The sequence below is a fragment of the Hibiscus syriacus genome, unplaced genomic scaffold, assembly GCF_006381635.1.
Source record: "Hibiscus syriacus cultivar Baekdansim isolate YM2019G1 unplaced genomic scaffold, ASM638163v2 tig00117048_pilon, whole genome shotgun sequence".
NCBI classification, from domain to species: domain Eukaryota; kingdom Viridiplantae; phylum Streptophyta; class Magnoliopsida; order Malvales; family Malvaceae; genus Hibiscus; species Hibiscus syriacus.
In genome coordinates this window covers 6,545,603-6,564,923 of record NW_024063538.1, presented here as the reverse complement: position 1 = coordinate 6,564,923, position 19,321 = coordinate 6,545,603, and the positions used below count along the sequence as shown (strand labels likewise).

At 34.3% G+C, this 19,321-nt stretch overlaps 1 protein-coding gene and 1 pseudogene across 1 annotated transcript; one reads left to right on the top strand and one right to left on the bottom strand.

The window, feature by feature from the left end:
- The first annotated feature begins 4,652 nt into the window (after nucleotides 1-4,652).
- On the top strand, nucleotides 4,653-5,520 carry LOC120197430 (temperature-induced lipocalin-1-like). The gene is made up of 2 exons (XM_039198963.1): nucleotides 4,653-5,169; nucleotides 5,260-5,520. The coding sequence occupies exons 1-2, from the start codon at nucleotides 4,810-4,812 to the stop codon at nucleotides 5,440-5,442; spliced, it is 543 nt and encodes a 180-aa protein (XP_039054894.1). The 5' UTR covers nucleotides 4,653-4,809; the 3' UTR covers nucleotides 5,443-5,520.
- Nucleotides 5,521-6,937: 1,417 nt separating this feature from the next.
- Nucleotides 6,938-9,404, bottom strand: LOC120197532 (annotated as a pseudogene).
- Nucleotides 9,405-19,321: the final 9,917 nt, after the last annotated feature.

The window sequence follows — 19,321 nt, the reverse complement described above, 5'->3', positions numbered from 1 at the left end:
ACATCGATACACTGTAGAATGTACCGATGCACTTCAATGGGAAATGGAATAAATCTTTCTTTCAGTCTAAAAAATTATAGATTATAGTATATCAATGGGATACTGATAGTATAAATATATGATTGTGTAGACATCGATCGAAAGCAAAGTTCGGTTAAGTCGGCAAAGTAAGATACGCAAAGAAAACAAGAGCTTAAGAGTGTTCATTGAGACCAGGTGAGTACATGATAGTAAGTGTACTTTATGTTAAGGAATTAAGACTTGCGAATAGTCTAATTCTGATATTATATGATATAAGTACTAAAGCATAAACATGTAGTGATATGGTGTTAGATGTATGGTATATGAGTATATGCATATGTCTAATTGTTGAATGCATCTTTATGTGTTAACTATGTAAATGCATGTATTTATGATAATATGTCATGTGATCATGAGATATATGATAAAATATATGTGAAAGTAATATGACTCATATGTATTTCTATTAGAATGTTATATGATATGTTATGTATGTGAAATGAATGATATGAATACATGTTAGTATAATAAGCTAGATTAAATATTATAATTGAATGAAGGGATTGTATGCGAACATGTGTTATGAGATAAGAATCATGACTATGAACTATGTGAAAAGGAATACAAGTAAAAGTGAAAAGATATGTAATAAGTGAATGAGAATTACATGGAAATATGTTATGTGAAAGTGAACTATGTGCCTACGTGAATATGTGAAAAGATATAAAAAAGTAATGCCCATGTCATGTTTTATGAGAACTATAGGTATAGTTGGCATGCCAAGAGTTGAGGGATTATCAGTGGTCCTTCGGGACATAGTGGTCCTTCGGGATATAGTGGTCCTTCGGGACACAGTGGTCTTTCGGGAGATAGTGGTCCTACGGGACAAATTCTATGCGCCCCTAGTGGGATTTATACGAGCTGTTGTGACAGCATTATGCACAACCTCTATGTACTCACATACCTTAAGTTCTCAATAGTGTGCATGGGCTTTGAAAAGAAAACATAATTTGATATAATGATATGTGTGTTTCTCGTGAAATGGTATATGTGATATGTGATATGTATAAGTGATAAGTTAGGATCATATGATAATAATGGTAACAAGTGCATATGTGTAATGGTGATAAGAGATGTTATATGGTTATGTATGATATGATCATAGTAATTATTCATGTATTGTTGTGTTTTGAAATTATATTATACGTTTATGTTCAAAATATGCTCATATGATGGAATTGAATTAATGACAAGGAAATACGTAAGGATAAACATGTTAGTGATGAGTTCAATAGGTATATAAGTATAATGTGTATTACATAAGATGTTCATACATTTGTTATTTTACTTTATGTATTTACATGTTTCACTAAGTCTATGACTTAGCGTGTAAGTGTCTTACATGTAGGTGTGGACAAGTCAGAAGATCAAGCTTTGGATCCGTAAAACAGCATATCTCCGTGCAAAGTTCAGATCAGAAATATTTTGTAAAGTATGTCTTGTCATATAATTTAGTATGTTGGCATGTAACTAAGTCATTATATGTTTTGAAATACGTTTCACCGAAATTATTGATTTACTGGCTTATGAACCATGGCTACATGGTATGTGTTATCTGATTTCAGTTTTCACTGAAAATATGATTGTTCTTCAATATAATCATGGAAATTTACTGGTTTATGAACTATGGTTTTTTGTTTTCACTGGTTACTACTTGAACTGTTTTATTGGGACTTTATCTGGGTATGCTGAAGGTTATCTCTGATCAAGCTGGTAAATCCTTACGGACCTAAGGTGACCCCTTGGGTAGGCTCTGAGGCCCCGAGAAACTTTCTTGGGGAGGCTCTCAAGCCCCAAGACACTCCCTTAGGTTAATCATATGACTATGGTGTACAGGTGGAGGGTAGCTATATGGTATATTTCATTGTCACGTTTATGAGATTTTACTGTATCAGGATCCAGATATTACAGTTTACTGTTAAAACTAATTTCTACTGGATTTTATATGGGTATAATTTTGGAGTATGGAGGTTCATCCCTGATCCAGCTGGTAAATCCTTACGGACCTAAGGTGACCGTTGGGTAGGCTCCGAGGCCTCGAGATCTTTCCTGGGTAGGCCCTACGGCCCCGAGATCTTTCTTGGGTAGGCCCCATGGCCCCGAATAACTTTCTTGGGTAGGCTCTCCTCTCGGGCCCAAGGTATTTCCTTAGGGTGGCTCCCTTTGCTGTGTGCTTAGGGTAAGCCCTTATAGATGCAGTTCTGGGGAACTGCATAACGGTGTTCGGTTGGAGGGTTCTATTATGGTTTTAGAAACATGCTTTAAATTGTTAATGTTTTATCTTTTCACTGGTTTTGGTTTGGACACACTAGACATACTATTCCAATTTCTTACAAACAGGGTTCTTTGAAGGTTTCCTATGAACTGAGAAATTTATGACTTTCACTCGATGAACTACCAGTGGAACCCCAGCTCATCCTAAAAAACCTGTATATGTTTGAATCAACAAGGAAATTTTATTGATTTCCATTTATATGTATGTTTTGTAGCATCAATTGGTAGTATTTTATTACTAAGCTTCCCAAAGCTCACTCTTTAACTCACTATTTCAGGTTAAAAGAACCAAACCAGTGCAACTATCGACATCAGTAAAGGAGTTCCACCAGTGTTGCTTACAGAGTACGGTGCGTGTGATTAGGGGGCATGTAGGTTGTATTTTGTTTTATATATACGAGTATGGAATCTATTTTATTTTCTGAATATCGTTAAATTCTAATTTTGTATTTATAAATTGTTTTATGATTTTAAGCATTTTAACAAATTTTTTAATTTTCTGGGATTTTTATGTTATGATGCTCCGGTGGCCCTAATGTGACACCCTAGATCCGATCGGGTCACCCGCATCGGTCCGTGGGTGTTACATTGCACTCAAGACACCCACCAGCACAAGGATGATCTCAAGGACAGGGGAATGCCATCAGTATAAGGGAAGTCAACATTAAAGGCGTCAGAGATAAAGTAAGAATCAAAGAACATGTGAAAATCAAATTCTTTGGAACAATACCAACTAATTGCTCATACAAAGGTTGTAACTCGGGAATGGCTTCTTATAGCATGAAACGACTCACGAAGCATAAATTATTGGAGTTGATAGCTTCAACCATAAGAAGGAAAAATGGTGGGTAGCCTACATTTCAATCAATGCTCAAACGCAAGGAAAACATGAATCACAAGTTAAAGGCACAGGGCGAGAAGGCGCAAAGAAGAATGGAAATTTATGCGGATATAAAATTAACATATAGAAATTTGAAGGTCAAGGGCCAAGTTTATTTGAAATTCAAGTCTTACCATCAAACCTCACTTGCTCTTCAAAAGGGATTAAAGCTGGCAGAAAGGTCTATGGTTCTATGGTGCTCGACAAACGTAGAGAGAAGAAGAACAATCAGGTGCAGTAGATGAATATAGGACTGGAAAACATCACTATAGTAAATTATATTGTACTTCAATCACAATTCCTAGGTTTTGATCCTTGGGGACAAACATCCTTTCATGGAGGGGTATTGTCATGAGTAGTAGAGATATAAAAATATTCGAAGAAGACGAGGGAGAATTGGGGGAATTGAAAGTAGGGTTAGGGATTTCTATTGAGAAAATTAGGGTAATTGGGAATACAAAATTAGAAGGGCTTAGTCACTTACCAGATGGACCAAATGAGCAGCTTGGAAGTCTAACCCAATCAGGGGAACGAATCATGCCATCAACACCTGTAGGGGAAGAATTATGTTAGAAAGTTGTACTGCCAGTTGATAAATTGGTTAGAATTGGTACAATGTTAACAAATAAAACATGTATTGAACCAAGGGGAAATTATCTGAAAATTGAATGAAATTGTTCTCTTCTTCAATCTCTCTGGCTTCTCTAAATCTTCTTCTCTTAATCTCTATTTCTGTTTATTCGATTCTCATTCTTCTCCGATTCTCTTGAGTCATAACACATTCCATTGGAGAATATGATATTGCTACCAAATCTCTTCAACACATTCCGAATTCTCTGCATCGACAAGGGACATTAATGCGTTCAAATCTTTTCGAAAATGGTATGTCGAAATGAGACGGAAGAGGAGAAAATGACCGAAACGAACTCATTTCACCGCTGAATTTAGACGTACTCCAATGTGGCCAAGGGGAAACATGCTATCCTTAGAGCAAGTCATCGGCATAATCATTTCCGTACATGACTGCATAATCTTTTTCACTTAAAAAAAATTAAATCGAGTTTTGGATCGAATAAAACCATTCTAAAACAAGATCGGATCAAGTGAAGAGTTAAGACTTTTCTGATCAAATTTGGTAGACAAAAAATCCGACCCGACCTAGTTTATAAGTCAGCTTAATCAGGTCCTAACAATTCAAGTAAAGCATTTGTCTCTTTGCTGGGATGAAGAGAAACCATTTGTCTCTTTGCTGAAGTGAAGTGAAAGCTGAAATTGCCTAATTGGACTGTTCTTACCATTTCTGTATCACTCCATTATTGCCTCCTCTTACTTCCTTCTTAAGTTTGTTTACTTGCAATGCAATCTCACCATCTCAAGAACTCACATGACCCCATCACCATAAACGTCCCAGAACCTTCCATCTGCATGTCGAAGTTGCAGGCCATCCATACCCTAAACATGCATGGCCCTCAAACCTCCACGATTCATTCAACATTTCACATTCCCAAACACTATTAAAACACCAGCAAAAACCACTCCCCAACCCCCCCCCCCAACAATCTAAAACAACCAAAATGGAAGTAGTGAAGAATCTAGATCTCCAAAGATTCATGGGAAGGTGGTACGAAATAGCTTCCTTCCCAAACTTTTTCCAGCCCAAGAATGGGGAGAACACGAGGGCAACCTACACGCTGAACGAAGATGGCACGGTGCATGTGCTGAACGAGACGTATAAAGATGGCAAGAAAGTGTCCATTGAAGGCACTGCTTACAAGGCCGATCCCAAGAGTGATGAGGCCAAGCTGAAAGTGAAGTTCTATGTCCCTCCTTTCTTGCCCATCATCCCTGTCACTGGTGATTACTGGGTTCTGTACATTGATGATGATTATCAGTACGTTCTTGTTGGTGGAGGACCTACCAAGAAGTTCCTCTGGGTGTGTCTTTCAAACCCTGAATCTCTCTTTATGGTTTATGTCGTCGGTTGGTCATTTAAACCCTGATTTTTTATTTTTTATTTTTTGCAGATATTATGCAGGATAACACACATGGATGATGAAACCTACAACTTTCTGGTGCAGAAAGCTAAGGATTTGGGGTATGATGTGAGCAAACTGCATAAGACCCCACAGACCGATCCACCGCCGGAAACGGAGGATGTCCCTAAAGACAAAGGCATCTGGTGGATCAAATCCCTGTTTGGGAAGTAGGAATCTGAAATGAATGGAATCATGGTGTATGCTTGTCAGATATATAAATAAACATCTCATCAGAATCTTGTCTTGGTAGTGTTAAAGTCCAATACATGTCTTTGTGTTTGTTTTGTAAAGAAGTTGATGTTTGAATGTAAGGTTTTGTGTTGTTCATCCCTGAAACTCCATTTTAATAGTTTTGAACTATGAACTATGATGTTTTAGCTGCTTGATGATGATGATGGAAGGATGAAGAAGCTTGAGCAGTTCAATTAATTTGTTTTTTTTTTTGCCAATTCCAAGGTGGGGGACGGTAGGTGAAGGGCACCACGTTGAGTTCATGAATCTTGTTATCCTCTCTCTGACGTGACTGCAACCTTATCTTCAACATGGGCAGTTCAATTTGGACCTCAGGGAGTTTCTACTTTCTCGCAACAATCTTTGGATTTTATGGCAAGTTTAGGGAAAGTTTTAAAGGAAAGGTATCTAATTATTAATTATCCAAAAATTAATATACTACAAAAAGAAAACAATATTTAAAGTCCCTTATATAACCATATTTATGATAAAGACTTTATTAACTCAATTCCTCCATTAAAATGAATTAATTTAGAAGAATTAAATGTTGGGATGCAAAAGTACACACATAACTGCTTCTATTAAAAGTATTGTATTGATTATTAAATCAATTTAATATAAATTACAATAACATTCGTTTTTTTTTAAAATTATTTTAAAAAATATTGAATAATATTTAGATGATATTGTGTAAATAAATTTTTATTTTTTGATATTTTTTTAAATTTACTCTTTATAATATTAAATACAATAGATAATATTACCTATTATAAAAGTCTTAATAATATTATTGTCAAAATATAATAATAATTTAATTAATATTATTATTTATTGTAAACATACCATTAACTTATTTACACTAGTATATAATTTTGAAGGGAAAAAAGATATAACTTAGCGTTTTTTTGTTGTTGACTTGTAATTAATTTCACATTGACCAACCATTTTACTCGAACCAAATATCAAGAGTAAAGAAAATGTTTTTCGAAAAATTAATTACAACAAAAAAACATATCCTTGTTTTTTAATAAAATCATTGATATCTGATCTATTGGTCTATTAATTAAGACTGGATGCTAAAAAAACTTATTATAAGGACGATCATCCCCGTTTAATTTGCTTCACTCATAATTCTGAAACTCAAATCCTAAACATTGTTAAAGAAACCTATAGCATCATCTCACCAAATCAATTGATAACTGATAAAAATATTTTATTTAATTTTTTTACTAATACATGAATTAAATCGATCCATTTAATAATAATTGGATTAATTTGAATCAATCTCTATAATAATAAGAGGATTAGATTGAACTCATATCTATACTAAACAGACCAAATCGGTTAACCATATAAACAAATAAAAGTTACCATCAGCTCCATTTGCTAGAACACTTGAATGCCATCACAACATAGTTGTGTTTCTCTACAAGTTTTACAATATACTACAACATTGATTGTTACTCTTAGCCCGGCTGTAGAACATCTGTTTCAATAACCAAAAGAGGATTGATATTAGCAAAAAAAAAATAAGGTTCAACTCCCAACCAGTGTACTGACTCCGAACAAGGATGGACCGAGCGGGTGGGTATCGCCTCCTTAAAATTTTAAAATTACCATATATTTTAGATTTTTCTATGTGTTTTTTATTAAAAATCTATTTTCGTCCTCCTAGAATTCTATAAATTGTTCATTCTTAAAATCTTAGATGTTCGCCCCTGATTCCGGATATATTTCGATTATTTAGTCCACAGTTGTGCTTTGTAACTATTAATTCTAATTATAGTCTATTTCGATATAATTGTAACTTCAAAAGAAAAATAATATGCAAAATGGATAATGCAATATAGGATTATATTGTGTTGCACATGTACTTGAGATGCCGTATTGAGATCTGAACTCTTCTCAACTAAACTGTCCAACTTCTTACCTCGTGCAAGCATGCTATCAATTGTTTTATGCTGCATCAAAGACATACTCATTTCAATGATTGAGAGAAGAACTTCTAATCAATCAAATCCAAGCTAACAAAAAGCATACCGATACTTTTCTATTTATGAACAAATCTTTCTTTTGAAATGATATAATTCATAACAACATTACAAAGAAAAAAAGATCCAAATATGGAATAGTGAACGAATAGAACATTGGAGCTGAGGATGACATCGTAGTACGATAACTCAAAGCTAAAAGGAAACAACACAAACTCATCATTTTTCCCACAAAAATAGAAAATTGCTTACAAGGATGATTTTAGTCTCATCCAACTCCCTCTGAATTTTCAATAATTTATCAGCCTCTACAGGATCCTGAAAACGGTAAAAGGGTTATGTAAGGTTTTTCAAATATAACACTCCTATAAAGCTCTAATATTATGATTAGAAAAGAAAATGTGAGATTAATTTGAAAGGTGTAAGTCCCCATATTTAAACACAGCAGAAATGAATGAGAAAGAAAACAGATACCTGAAATTTGGTCAAAGCCTCATCCAAATAGGGCCAAATTTGAGTGCTATCATCTTCTGCAGTTCTCCATGATTCCCCAAAACTTTTCTGATATTCATCCACTACCTGCCAAACATTACCATTTGAAATTTTCCAAAGATCCCACAGAAGAACATCCAACCTCACACACATATTTCAGAACACCATATGTCAAACGTGAAGAATGTGACCCACATACTCTAAACGTCATCTTAAACTCTTAATGTATTATACGCACAGACACAGACATAGACACTTCCACCTCCACCCGTCGTCCTAGCAATCTAGTTATTGCTATAAGATGTAAAGAGAGGGATTGAGCCGGAAAAAGAGACTTAGCTATAGCTAAGCTTGCAAGTAAGCAGAGAAACAAGAATGAGCAGAGGTCCGAGACAGGAAATCAAGAAAAACTAAAAGCTAGGAACATGAAAGCTGAACAGGGAGTTACAAGCTGAGAGCTAGTGGGTCAAGTACCATAAAGAGGGACGTGTAGGAGGAATAAATCAATGGTTACTGAATAAGGTGAGTTTATGCCAATATTAGGACAACTATCAATAACTGTTGCTCCTATACATTATAGTTCATTCCACAATAACTGAATCTATAAAGATCTATTCATGTAAACACGACTACAATCATAAATGAATAAATTATTTCTCTAATTCCTCTCTTCTTCTCTATTTTGCCTTTCCATTCATTTCCTGATATAATCAGTCTCAGGCTATGAGAACCTAATAATATAACCACAGAGAACACCAATGCAGAACACCAATATTGCAGTCAATAAGATTTGATGCTACTGAATTATAAGGCAAATCATGACACAGAGAAGATTATAGTTACACTCCGTTATATTACCTGGTTGAGAAGCGAAAAAGCACTTTGAACAGGATAGTGACTATCCATAAATCCAATTGCAAAGAGTCCATTTATGTTGTAAGAATGTACCATGTACTCTACATTAAAATCACCAAACATAAATAAATAAATAAATCATTATTTATCATAATTAACCAAAGATCTTCTCAAACCTAAAATAGAATCATGATATTGATTTTACTGAAAAAATCAAAATTTCAGAAAAGATTTTCTTTAAAAAATGGCAATGTAGTACACGATAAAACAAAAGAAGATGTAGAGACGGTGTTATTGATCTAATTGCCAGATATATTAATAATCAAGGAAACAAATATTATCCTGTAATGAGAAAAAAAATAAGAAAGGTTCGTAGAGGAGGGACCTTCGTGCTAGACAGACTGGCGCTGACCGGGAGAGGTTCGTTTGCCGACAGTTCAAGAGACGAAGAGGATGAACTGCCTGACGCTTGGCCTTTGGAAGAAACCGAAATGGCTCACGTCGGATGCATTGGCTAGTATTATGGGATCGGATCCTTCCGGCCAATAACGCAGTGATTTTCATCTTTCCACTTCTCTTTCAATTTTCCCTAACAAAAAAAAAAATTGACAAAAACAATTTCGTATCTTTCTCGCTGTAAAAAGAAAAATATAGAAAAATACAATTAATATTTAGCAATACTTAATAAAAATAAAATAATTTATAAAAAAATTAAACTTAATTTTTTTTTATTAATATGGGTAATTACAAGGTAGTATTGAAAGCTCACACTTTTAACTATAATTCATTTACCACCGATCTCCCTTGTTTCGTGCTTTAAATTAAAATATTAAATATATATAAATATCACAAATAAATTAAATATTAATAAAAATATAATTTTTTTCACTTGAATTGTTCTACGAGTAAAGTATACAAATGATTCCCTGATTATATGATAATACTTTGTTGAGTACACCAACTATTAAAAGTTATAAAATAATCTCTCGATTATAAGATGTTGATTTGTTGAGTCCTTAGTAACAAAATAATCACTTGACTATTAATATGTTTCAAACTCGTCATTTTCGTTAAAAATTGACGTTTGTCTCAGCTGGATGTTAACTTGCTGAGTAAGATATGATAAAACATTATCCATAATTTCAAACGGCTATATAATTCAAACGACTCTGGGATCAGACTTTATCATAACACACTCAATAGTTTAACATCCAAATCAGACGATCATAATTTTTTAATAAGTTTAGAACATATGAATAGTCAAGTGACAACTTTTTAATTTTTAATAATCAGGGAATCAACATCCTCTAATCGAGGGACCATTTTGTAACTTGTAATAGTTGAGTGACTCAACAAAATATTGAAATATAGTCAAGGGACCATTTGTGTATTTTACCCTTTTTATATGTTTTTGCACATTTTTTTATAGAAGTGAGTGGTTCTATTAAAAAAGAGAAAATATACAGAATTATAATGAATGTTTCAATCCTAAACATAAATTAAACGTATAATTAGGTTATTTTTCTTTAATTATTAATTAAAAATCTAGTCACTTAAAATCATACAAAGACCATATAAGAAAAATATTAAAAATGTAACCAAAAACTCAAATAAAATAGATACGAACAGATTTGACCGCGTAAGCAAACGAACCAAAAAAGCATTGTTTTAAAAACCAGACCGGACCGGCCGGTTCAACCGAAAATCGTTGCCTAGTCCGGTTCAATTTACACCGGTTGAACCGCTATTAGTGAACAGGCCGAAACTGTTGAACCGTTCGAACTGGACCGTCTGAAAACCGAAAAAAACCGCCAATTTTTTTTTTAAATTAAACCAAACGACGCAATTTGTTAAACGAGCCAAGTCGAACTCGAGTATTGCTGAGCTCGACTCGAACTTGAAAACTTTAAAAGTAAGCTCAACTCGACTCAAACTCACGAGCTAAAAATTATCAAGTTCAACTCGAACTCGAAATATAATATTGAAACTTGAACTCAAAAAGGCTTGAACTAAAAAAAATTAGAAGCTCGATTGAAGCCTAAAATTCGAGCTTGATTGAAGTGAAAGAATAGTTCACTCAATGCTCACCAAAAGTCTCCATGATTTTGAATGTCAAATTACCTTTATTATGTATAGAAGTTAGTTGGGATGCTATTCTATGTTTCTTAGCCATATGGGATTGTTTTGTTCTCATATTTTTACTCTTTAGACTTTTGGGATGCTCTTCTATGTTTCTTAACCATGTAGGATTGTTTTTTAAAAAAATTAAACCAAACAATATCATTTTGTTATGATTTTTTAGCCCCATATTTATTTTTTAATTATAGTTATATAATTATAATTATATTTATTATTTAATATGTTTTACCTTAAATATTATGTTGTAGTTAATTTGAATCATTTTGTTTCATTTGATTTTATGGTTTTTAACTTATATATGTTATGATTTGCTTTGAATATGATTTGTGATGTAAAAATTTATTTTTTATTAAATATTTTTGGTATTTTTATTTAATTTTTTAAATAATTATGGCGTCGTCCGGTACTTTGATGTTGTGCATTGTAATTACAGTTGAAACTGCCACGTAGAATTTGCACCGAAGTGCCATGTAGACTATGCACCAAAGTGACACATAGAATCCATCAACGCTTGGCATGCCAATTATACCTCTAATTCTCATAGCACATACTTTGGGCTTTAACCATATAAGTATTTCACATAACATTATTCAAATTATCATTTATTCACATAGAACATATACTCATAGTAATGAAATCCAAACATAGCTTTTGAAATACGATTTAGGTAAAGCCATAAAAATTAATATAAATAATTATTCAAAATTCTATTTTTGTTAAAAATCATTGGAAGTCGACTCATCACAAGTCTTCTTCCACTGTATTAATACATTAAAGTAGTATGCATTCACCTTTGCCTCACTTAAGCCCTAAGTAAAAATCATTTTCACTTTCGCTCAATCTCTTTATTACGTCGATTCGTTCGGTACTTGATTTAGTTAACATGACCAATATGAATACTGAAGCTCAATTAATTGTTATCCAATCAACATTTATATAAACTAAATGAAACACCTAATTCACAATTTCAAGCTGAACAGTATCGGTACTCTACACCAGTACCGATATTTCCCTTCTATGGTATCAATACCTACCTCGGTACCGATACCTACCTCAGTACCTACCTCGGTACCGATATTTCCCTTCTATGGTATCGATACCCAAATTGCTTTCTGGAATTTCCTCTTTAATTACAGTATCAGTACCTTACTATCGGTATCGATACCTCCCCAGTATCAATACTACCCATTCAATATCGATATTGTTTATCCGATTCACACAATTTCACTTCATTTAATCTCATAGTATCGGTACTGTTCTTCCAGTACCGATGTCCTTGCCCAAAATTCACTTATTTCATTTCGAATTTGACCCAAAACTCACCTAAATCTCATACTTCTAACTCAATTCATGCCCTTAAACTCAATAACAATTATCTCAACCAACTTACATCAATTAAATTCCCTTTAACATCCAAAATTTTAACTAGAACACTTAAAACTAAAAATTAAATCTATTCTTCAAACATGTTCCTAATCATTTTTAATACTTCAAACACCTTATTCAGACCTTTGACAAGTCAAATATATCTTTAAAATCCAAATACTAATAAATTTTCATCAACTCCCACAAAACCCTCTTTACCAAATCATCATTAACTCATCAATCCCATAGCTTCTAATCATCTTTAATAATCATCTTTAAGCTTTCTTAAGCTTCTATACCACCCAAAAGCTCAAAACCAATTCAAAAAAAATGAAAGAAGCAACCAACTTTAAGATTACTCACCTTAGCAATGATGTTCATGGTGGAAATGAAGAAGAGAAGATGAAGAGAGTTCTAGGATTTTCTTTTCTTTTTTTTCTTTTCCTCACATGTTATAATAACATTAAAATAAAATTTAAATTCATTTCATTCCAAAACACCATTTTGCCCTTCTATCCTTCAATATTTGATAATATATCCTAAACAAAAATTCCAAATCAATCCTTGAACATTTCAATTTAACAAAATCAAACCGCTAAATTTTGAATTCTTACATTTTAGTTACTGACTGATGTTTGGGGTATTACAATTCTCGCCCTTAAGAAAATTTGTCCTCGAATTTTCACTGCACAAAGAGATGAGGAAATTGTCTTCTCATGTCCTCTTCACGCTCCCATGTCGCCTCTTACACTTTGTGATTTCTCCAAAGAACTTTAACTAACGGAATCGTCTTGTTCCTTAGGTGTTTGACTTCATGTGCTAAAATATGCACTGATTCTTCCTAATAGGTCAGGTCAGATTGGACTTCTATATCTTTTGGTGCTATAATGTGAGAAGGATCTGATCGATATCTTCTGAGCATAAAAACATGACAAACATTATGGATCTTCTCCATTTCTGGTGGCAATGCTAACTGATATGCCACTGGTCCCACTCTGTTTATAATCTCATATAGGCCAATGAATCTAGGACTGAGCTTTCTCTTTCGACAAAACGAAACACTTTCTTCCAAATAGAGACTTTCAAAAACACTTTATCTCCTACTTGATACTCAATCTCCTTTCTTTACAAATCCACGTAGGACTTTTGTCTGTCTGCTGCCACTTTAAGGTTATGTTGGATCACCTGGACATTTTATTATACTTTAAGGTTATGTTGGATCACCTGGACATTTTATTATACTTCTTTAATTAAATAAGGACCAAGAACGCCTCGATATTTTAATTCATACCAATTAAGCGGCGTTTTATATTTTCTTCTATACAATGCCTCATGCGGTGCCATTTTAATGCTTGATTGATATCTGTTATTGTACGTAAACTCTGCGAGCGACAGATACTTCTCCTAATATCCATTAAAATAAATCACATACGCCCTTACCATATCTTCCAAAACCTGGATAGTCCGCTCAGATTGACCATCTGTCTGTGGGTGAAAGAATGTGCTAAAGTTCAATCGAGTACTCAAGGCTTCATGTAAAGACTTTCAAAACCTTGATGTGAACCTTGGATCTCTGTCATATACTATTGAACTCGACACTCCATGAAGTCTAATAATCTCCTTGATATATAATTCAACATATTTATTCATCGAATAATTAGTTCAAACAGGAATAAAATACGTTATTTTCGTCAATCTATCAACTATCACCCAAATAGAATCTTTTTTTATTCGATTAGGAATTGAGATCGGTTGTAAAAGTTCTGAAGGTACCTGATGCTAAGCTTTTACTTGTTGACAGGATAAGCACTTTGCAACAAACTCTGTGATAGCTTTTTTCATACAAGGCCACCAGTATCGGCCTTTTAAATCTTGATACATCTTGTTTCCTCCTTGATGCATAGTCAATGAACTACAATGCGCTTCAAAAAGTATATTTTTCTTCAACTCTTCATCACTTGGAACACAAACTCGGTCTCTGTAGTATAAACATCCATCAGACTTTACTTCAAAGTCTTTGATTTCACCTTTTTCCACTTGTTCCATTCTTGCTAAACACTTTTCATCTCTCCTTTACAACACCTTCATTCGCTCCAACAATAAAGGCTTTAGCTTTAATTCAGCCACTAGAGCATCACTGTCCTTTAAAATAATCGGGCATCTAACATACGCAAAGCTAAAAAAGTCTTTCGGCTAAGTGCATCAGCTACAACATTAGCCTTCCCTAGGTAATAGTCTACGATTGCATTATAATCTTTAAGTAACTCGATCCATCTCCTCTGTCTCAAGTTTAGCTCATTTTGAGTCATCAAATACTTTAAGCTTTTGTGATCAGTAAAAATATAACATCGCTCACCATATAAATAGTGGCGCCATATCTTTATTGTAAACACCACTGCTGCTAACTCAAGATCATGTAGCAGATAATTCCTTTCATGTGGCTAAAGTTGTATCAAAGCATAGGCTACCACCTTTCCATCTTGCATCAAAACACATCCCAAACCATTATGAGAAGCGTCGCTATAAATTGTATAGTCCTTGCCCGATTTTGGTTATACTAGCACTGGAGCCTCCGTCAGAACCTTCTTTAAGGATTCAAAACTTTCTTGGCATTTATCCGTCCAAATGAATGACACATCTTTCCTCAATAGCTTTGTAAATGGGAAGGTAATCATCGAAAAATCCCTTACAAACCTTCAATAATATCTAACTAATCCCAAAAAACTTCGTACTTCATAAATATTTCTTGGAACTTCCCGATCTATAATAACTTTAATCTTCTGAGGATCCACCCGAATCCCCTCTACATATACTACTTGTCCAAGGAATGCAACTTCAGGTAACCAAAACTCACACTTAGACAATTTAGCATAAAAATTCTTATCTCGAAGTGTATGAAAAATCACTCGAAGATGGGTGGCATGTTCTTCATTCATCTTTGAATAAACCAAGATATCATCAATGAAGACGAAAATGAATTGATCGAGGTACGGTTGGAATACACTATTCATAAGATCCATAAATGCTATCGGTGCATTAGTTAATACAAATAACATACCACAATCTCATAATGGTCATATCAGGTCCTAAAAGTCATTTTTGGAATATCCTCTTATTGTATCTCAACTGGTGATAGCCAGAGCGCAAATCAATTTGGAAGAAGATCGAAGCTCCCTTGAGTTGATCAAATAAATCGTCGATTCTCAGGAGGGGATACTTATTCTTTATTTTCACCTTGTTGAGCTGCTGATAATCAAAACATAGATGCATCGAACCATCTTTCTTCTTTAAAAATAGCACTGGAGCACCCCAAGGTGATGCACTGGGTCTGATAAATCCTTTATCAAATAACTCTTGTAACTGAGCCTTTAACTCCCTCAGTTCCTTAGGGGTTATTCTATAAGGAGCCATCGAAATTGGTTTCGTTCCAGGCATTACCTCAATTTGAAATTCAATATCTCTATCTGGAGGTAATCCCGGTAATTCATCTGGAAACACATCTGGAAACTCTGACCGTCGAAATATCCTCTAATCTCATCTTCGGGGCTCGAGTAGCAATCACATTGCCGATAAAAGCTTGACATCCTTGAAACATTAGCTTCTTAGTCGACATTACCGATATCACATTAGATAATGGATTAATTCTCTCGCTAACTACAATTATCTATGATCTAACAGAACTTCTCAAAATTACCCGCTTTAATCGACAATCAATATTAGTATGGTAACGATACATCCAATTTATTCCTAATATAACATCAAACTCGTCAAAGGTTAATTCCATCAGAATAGCATGCAATTTAATTCCTTGAATCCTTATAGGACACCCTCAACAAATCTGGTTTACCCGAGCACTATGCTCTAGCGGGTTAGTCACAATCACATCACTACTTGTAGTTTCTAACTGGATTCCCAAATCTCTCACTAGTTTACTACTGATATAGGAATAAGTTGATCTCGGGTCAATCAATACCAAAATAGGTTTATCAATTAATTGGAGAATACATGCAATTATCTCTGGATCATCACGATCTTCATTAGTCTTAATGTTATATAGCCGAGCAGTCGTGTGCATTTCAGGTTGAGTGACCGATTCAGACTGATTCTTTCACCTGATTCGTCCTCTACCTCTTTAAGATACAATAGTGGATCTCTCTGATTGTGCAGACTCTCCGATCATTAACGGACAATCCCAGATAAAATGTTCAGTGTCCCCATATCTAAAACATGCTCCAGAGACCACTCGACATACACCACTATTATTTTTACCACAATGCTGACATTGACTTGGCCTTTCAGCTCCTGATTTAGTTGATTGAGTCTACCTAGCTCTCACAGGATTTGATCCTCTGCCTGAGAATGTAGCTGAATCAGATCTAGTTTGAGGTCAAAAACCCAAACCTCGACTTCTCTTCGATTGTTCTGCACTCGATGAGGCACCCACTCTCTTGGTTAACTGGGTCTTTTGCTCCCAAATCTTTCATTTTATGCTCGCTCCAAGCTTTATCTCGATTCACTGCCTCTTGAAATGTAAAAATATTAAACGATATTAGAAGTTCCTTCAATCTAGGGCGCAAACCTTCCACGAACCAATCACATGAATCTTTCTCAGTCGGGACCAATTCATCTTCAAATATGCTCAATTTATTAAACTCACACTCATACTCATACTCATACACAGTGCGACTCCCTTGCTTCAAATTCATGAACTCATGCTTCATTTATCTAATGAACTGATCACGAATATTTTGTTCTTGAACTCTTACAGAAAGAATGACCACATTACTTGATCACTAGGCACTCTCATCGTCAAATTAGTTTACCATAAACGTGCTTGACCTCGTAGCAGTGAGACTACTCTGTCCAACTTCTCCATTTCAGAACAATGGAGACCATCAAGAATAATTTTCACGTCATTTAGCCAAAGATCTGCAGAAACAAGACCTTCCTCAGCTTCTCCCTTAAACTCGGGTGCTCTTAAACTTTTTAGCTCCTTAGAAACATTTATCCTAGGAGCCGAGGGAGTAAACGGTTTGAAACATGTCAGAATTATGTCCAACGTATGGAAAAATGCTCCCTGATCTTGCATAGACACTCCCAGAGGTACCTGTTCTTCACCTTGCCTAGCTGGGGCTGGTGAATTGCTACTACCCTCATTAACTCCATATTCCGCTTCACTTTGGGAGCCTTCGTAATCTGAAATCTATTAACATATAATCACTAAACTATAATAGCAAAGACAACATACTCATTACACTACCAGATCAGAGATTTTTGATATTTTGTTAGCATTTACACTTTTTAAAACATAAATTACTTCGGTTTGAGCCTAAAATCGGTTAAATCGTAGTTTTGATACCAATAAATGTCACACCTCGACCCGTACCCGACTCGTATTTGACCCGGATACAAATCTGAGGTGTCACATTGACTTTTCAACAGTTTAACTCTTTGAAAATCTGACTAAAATTTGACTTTTTACCTTTATTTTAGTGGCGAAGCTCTCATTTACATGAGTTCATATCGAAATTAATATTAGACGATGAAAACAAATATTTAATATACTTACATAACTCTAATTAGTATAATTACAAAACAGATCAGAGCATTTGTGATTTAAACATTTGTAGTACAAGCTAACAAAATTTCAAAATAACAAAATCACATATTGCTCAAATCGGTCTGATATGATCTTCAACGCGTATGATGTCCTGACCTAGCTTTACTCTGTTGACTTCTTTGAACCTACGTGTGAAAACACTCACACGCTAAGTCTTTTACTTAGTGAGGCATAAATGACCATAATAAAAATAATATTTGCTTAAATATTTTATGAGAAACATTGAATACAGAAAACAAGATACATTTCATAAAAATAACACATACTAATATGCACTGTTCATTTCATATTAATTTGTTTAAATAGTCCAATGTATATCACTAAGAACTCAAGGTATGTGAATAATTTGAGGTTGTGCACTGTAATTGCAGTCGAAACTGCCACATAGAATTTGCATTGAAGTGCCACATAGACTATGCATCGAAGTGCCACATAGATTTGTTCCGAAGGACCACATAGAATTGTCCTAAAGGACCACATAGAATTGTCCCAAAGGACGACATAAAATTGTCCTGAAGGACCATGTAGAATCCCTCAACTCTTGGCATGCCAATTATACCTCAAATTCTCATAGCACATACTTTGGGCTTTGACCATATAAGTATTTCACATAGCATTATTCAAATTATCATTTATTCACATAGAACATATACTCATGATAATAAAATTGAAATAGTTCTTTTGAAATACGATTTAGGTAAAACTATAAAAATTAATATAAATAATTATTCAAAATTCTATTTTAGTTAAAAATCATTGGAAGTCGACTCATCACAAGTCTTCTTCCCTTGTATTAATACATTAAAGTAGTATGCACTCACCTTTGCCTCACTTAAGCCCTAAGCAAGAATCCTTTTCACTTTCGCTCAATCTCTTTATTACGTTGATTCGTTCGGTACTTGCTTTCGATCGAAATCTACACGTTAACATGACCAATATGAATACCGGAGCTCAATTAATTGTTATTCAATCAGCATTTACATAAACTCAATGAAACACATAATTCACAATTTCAGGCTGAACAGTATTGATACTCTACACCCAGTACCGATACTTCCCTTCTATGGTACCGATACCTACCTCAGTATCGATAACCAAATTGCTTTATGGAATTTCCTCTTCAATTATAGTATCGGTAACTTACTATTGGTATCGATACCCCCCAGTATCGATATTACCCATTCAGTATCAATATTGTTCATCCGATTCACATAATTTCACTTCATTTAACCTCATAGTATCAGTACTGTTCTTCCAGTAGCGATGACCTTGCCCATAATTCACTTATTTCATTTCGAATTTAACCCAAAACTCACCTAAATATCATACTTCTAACTCCATTCATGCTCTTAAATTC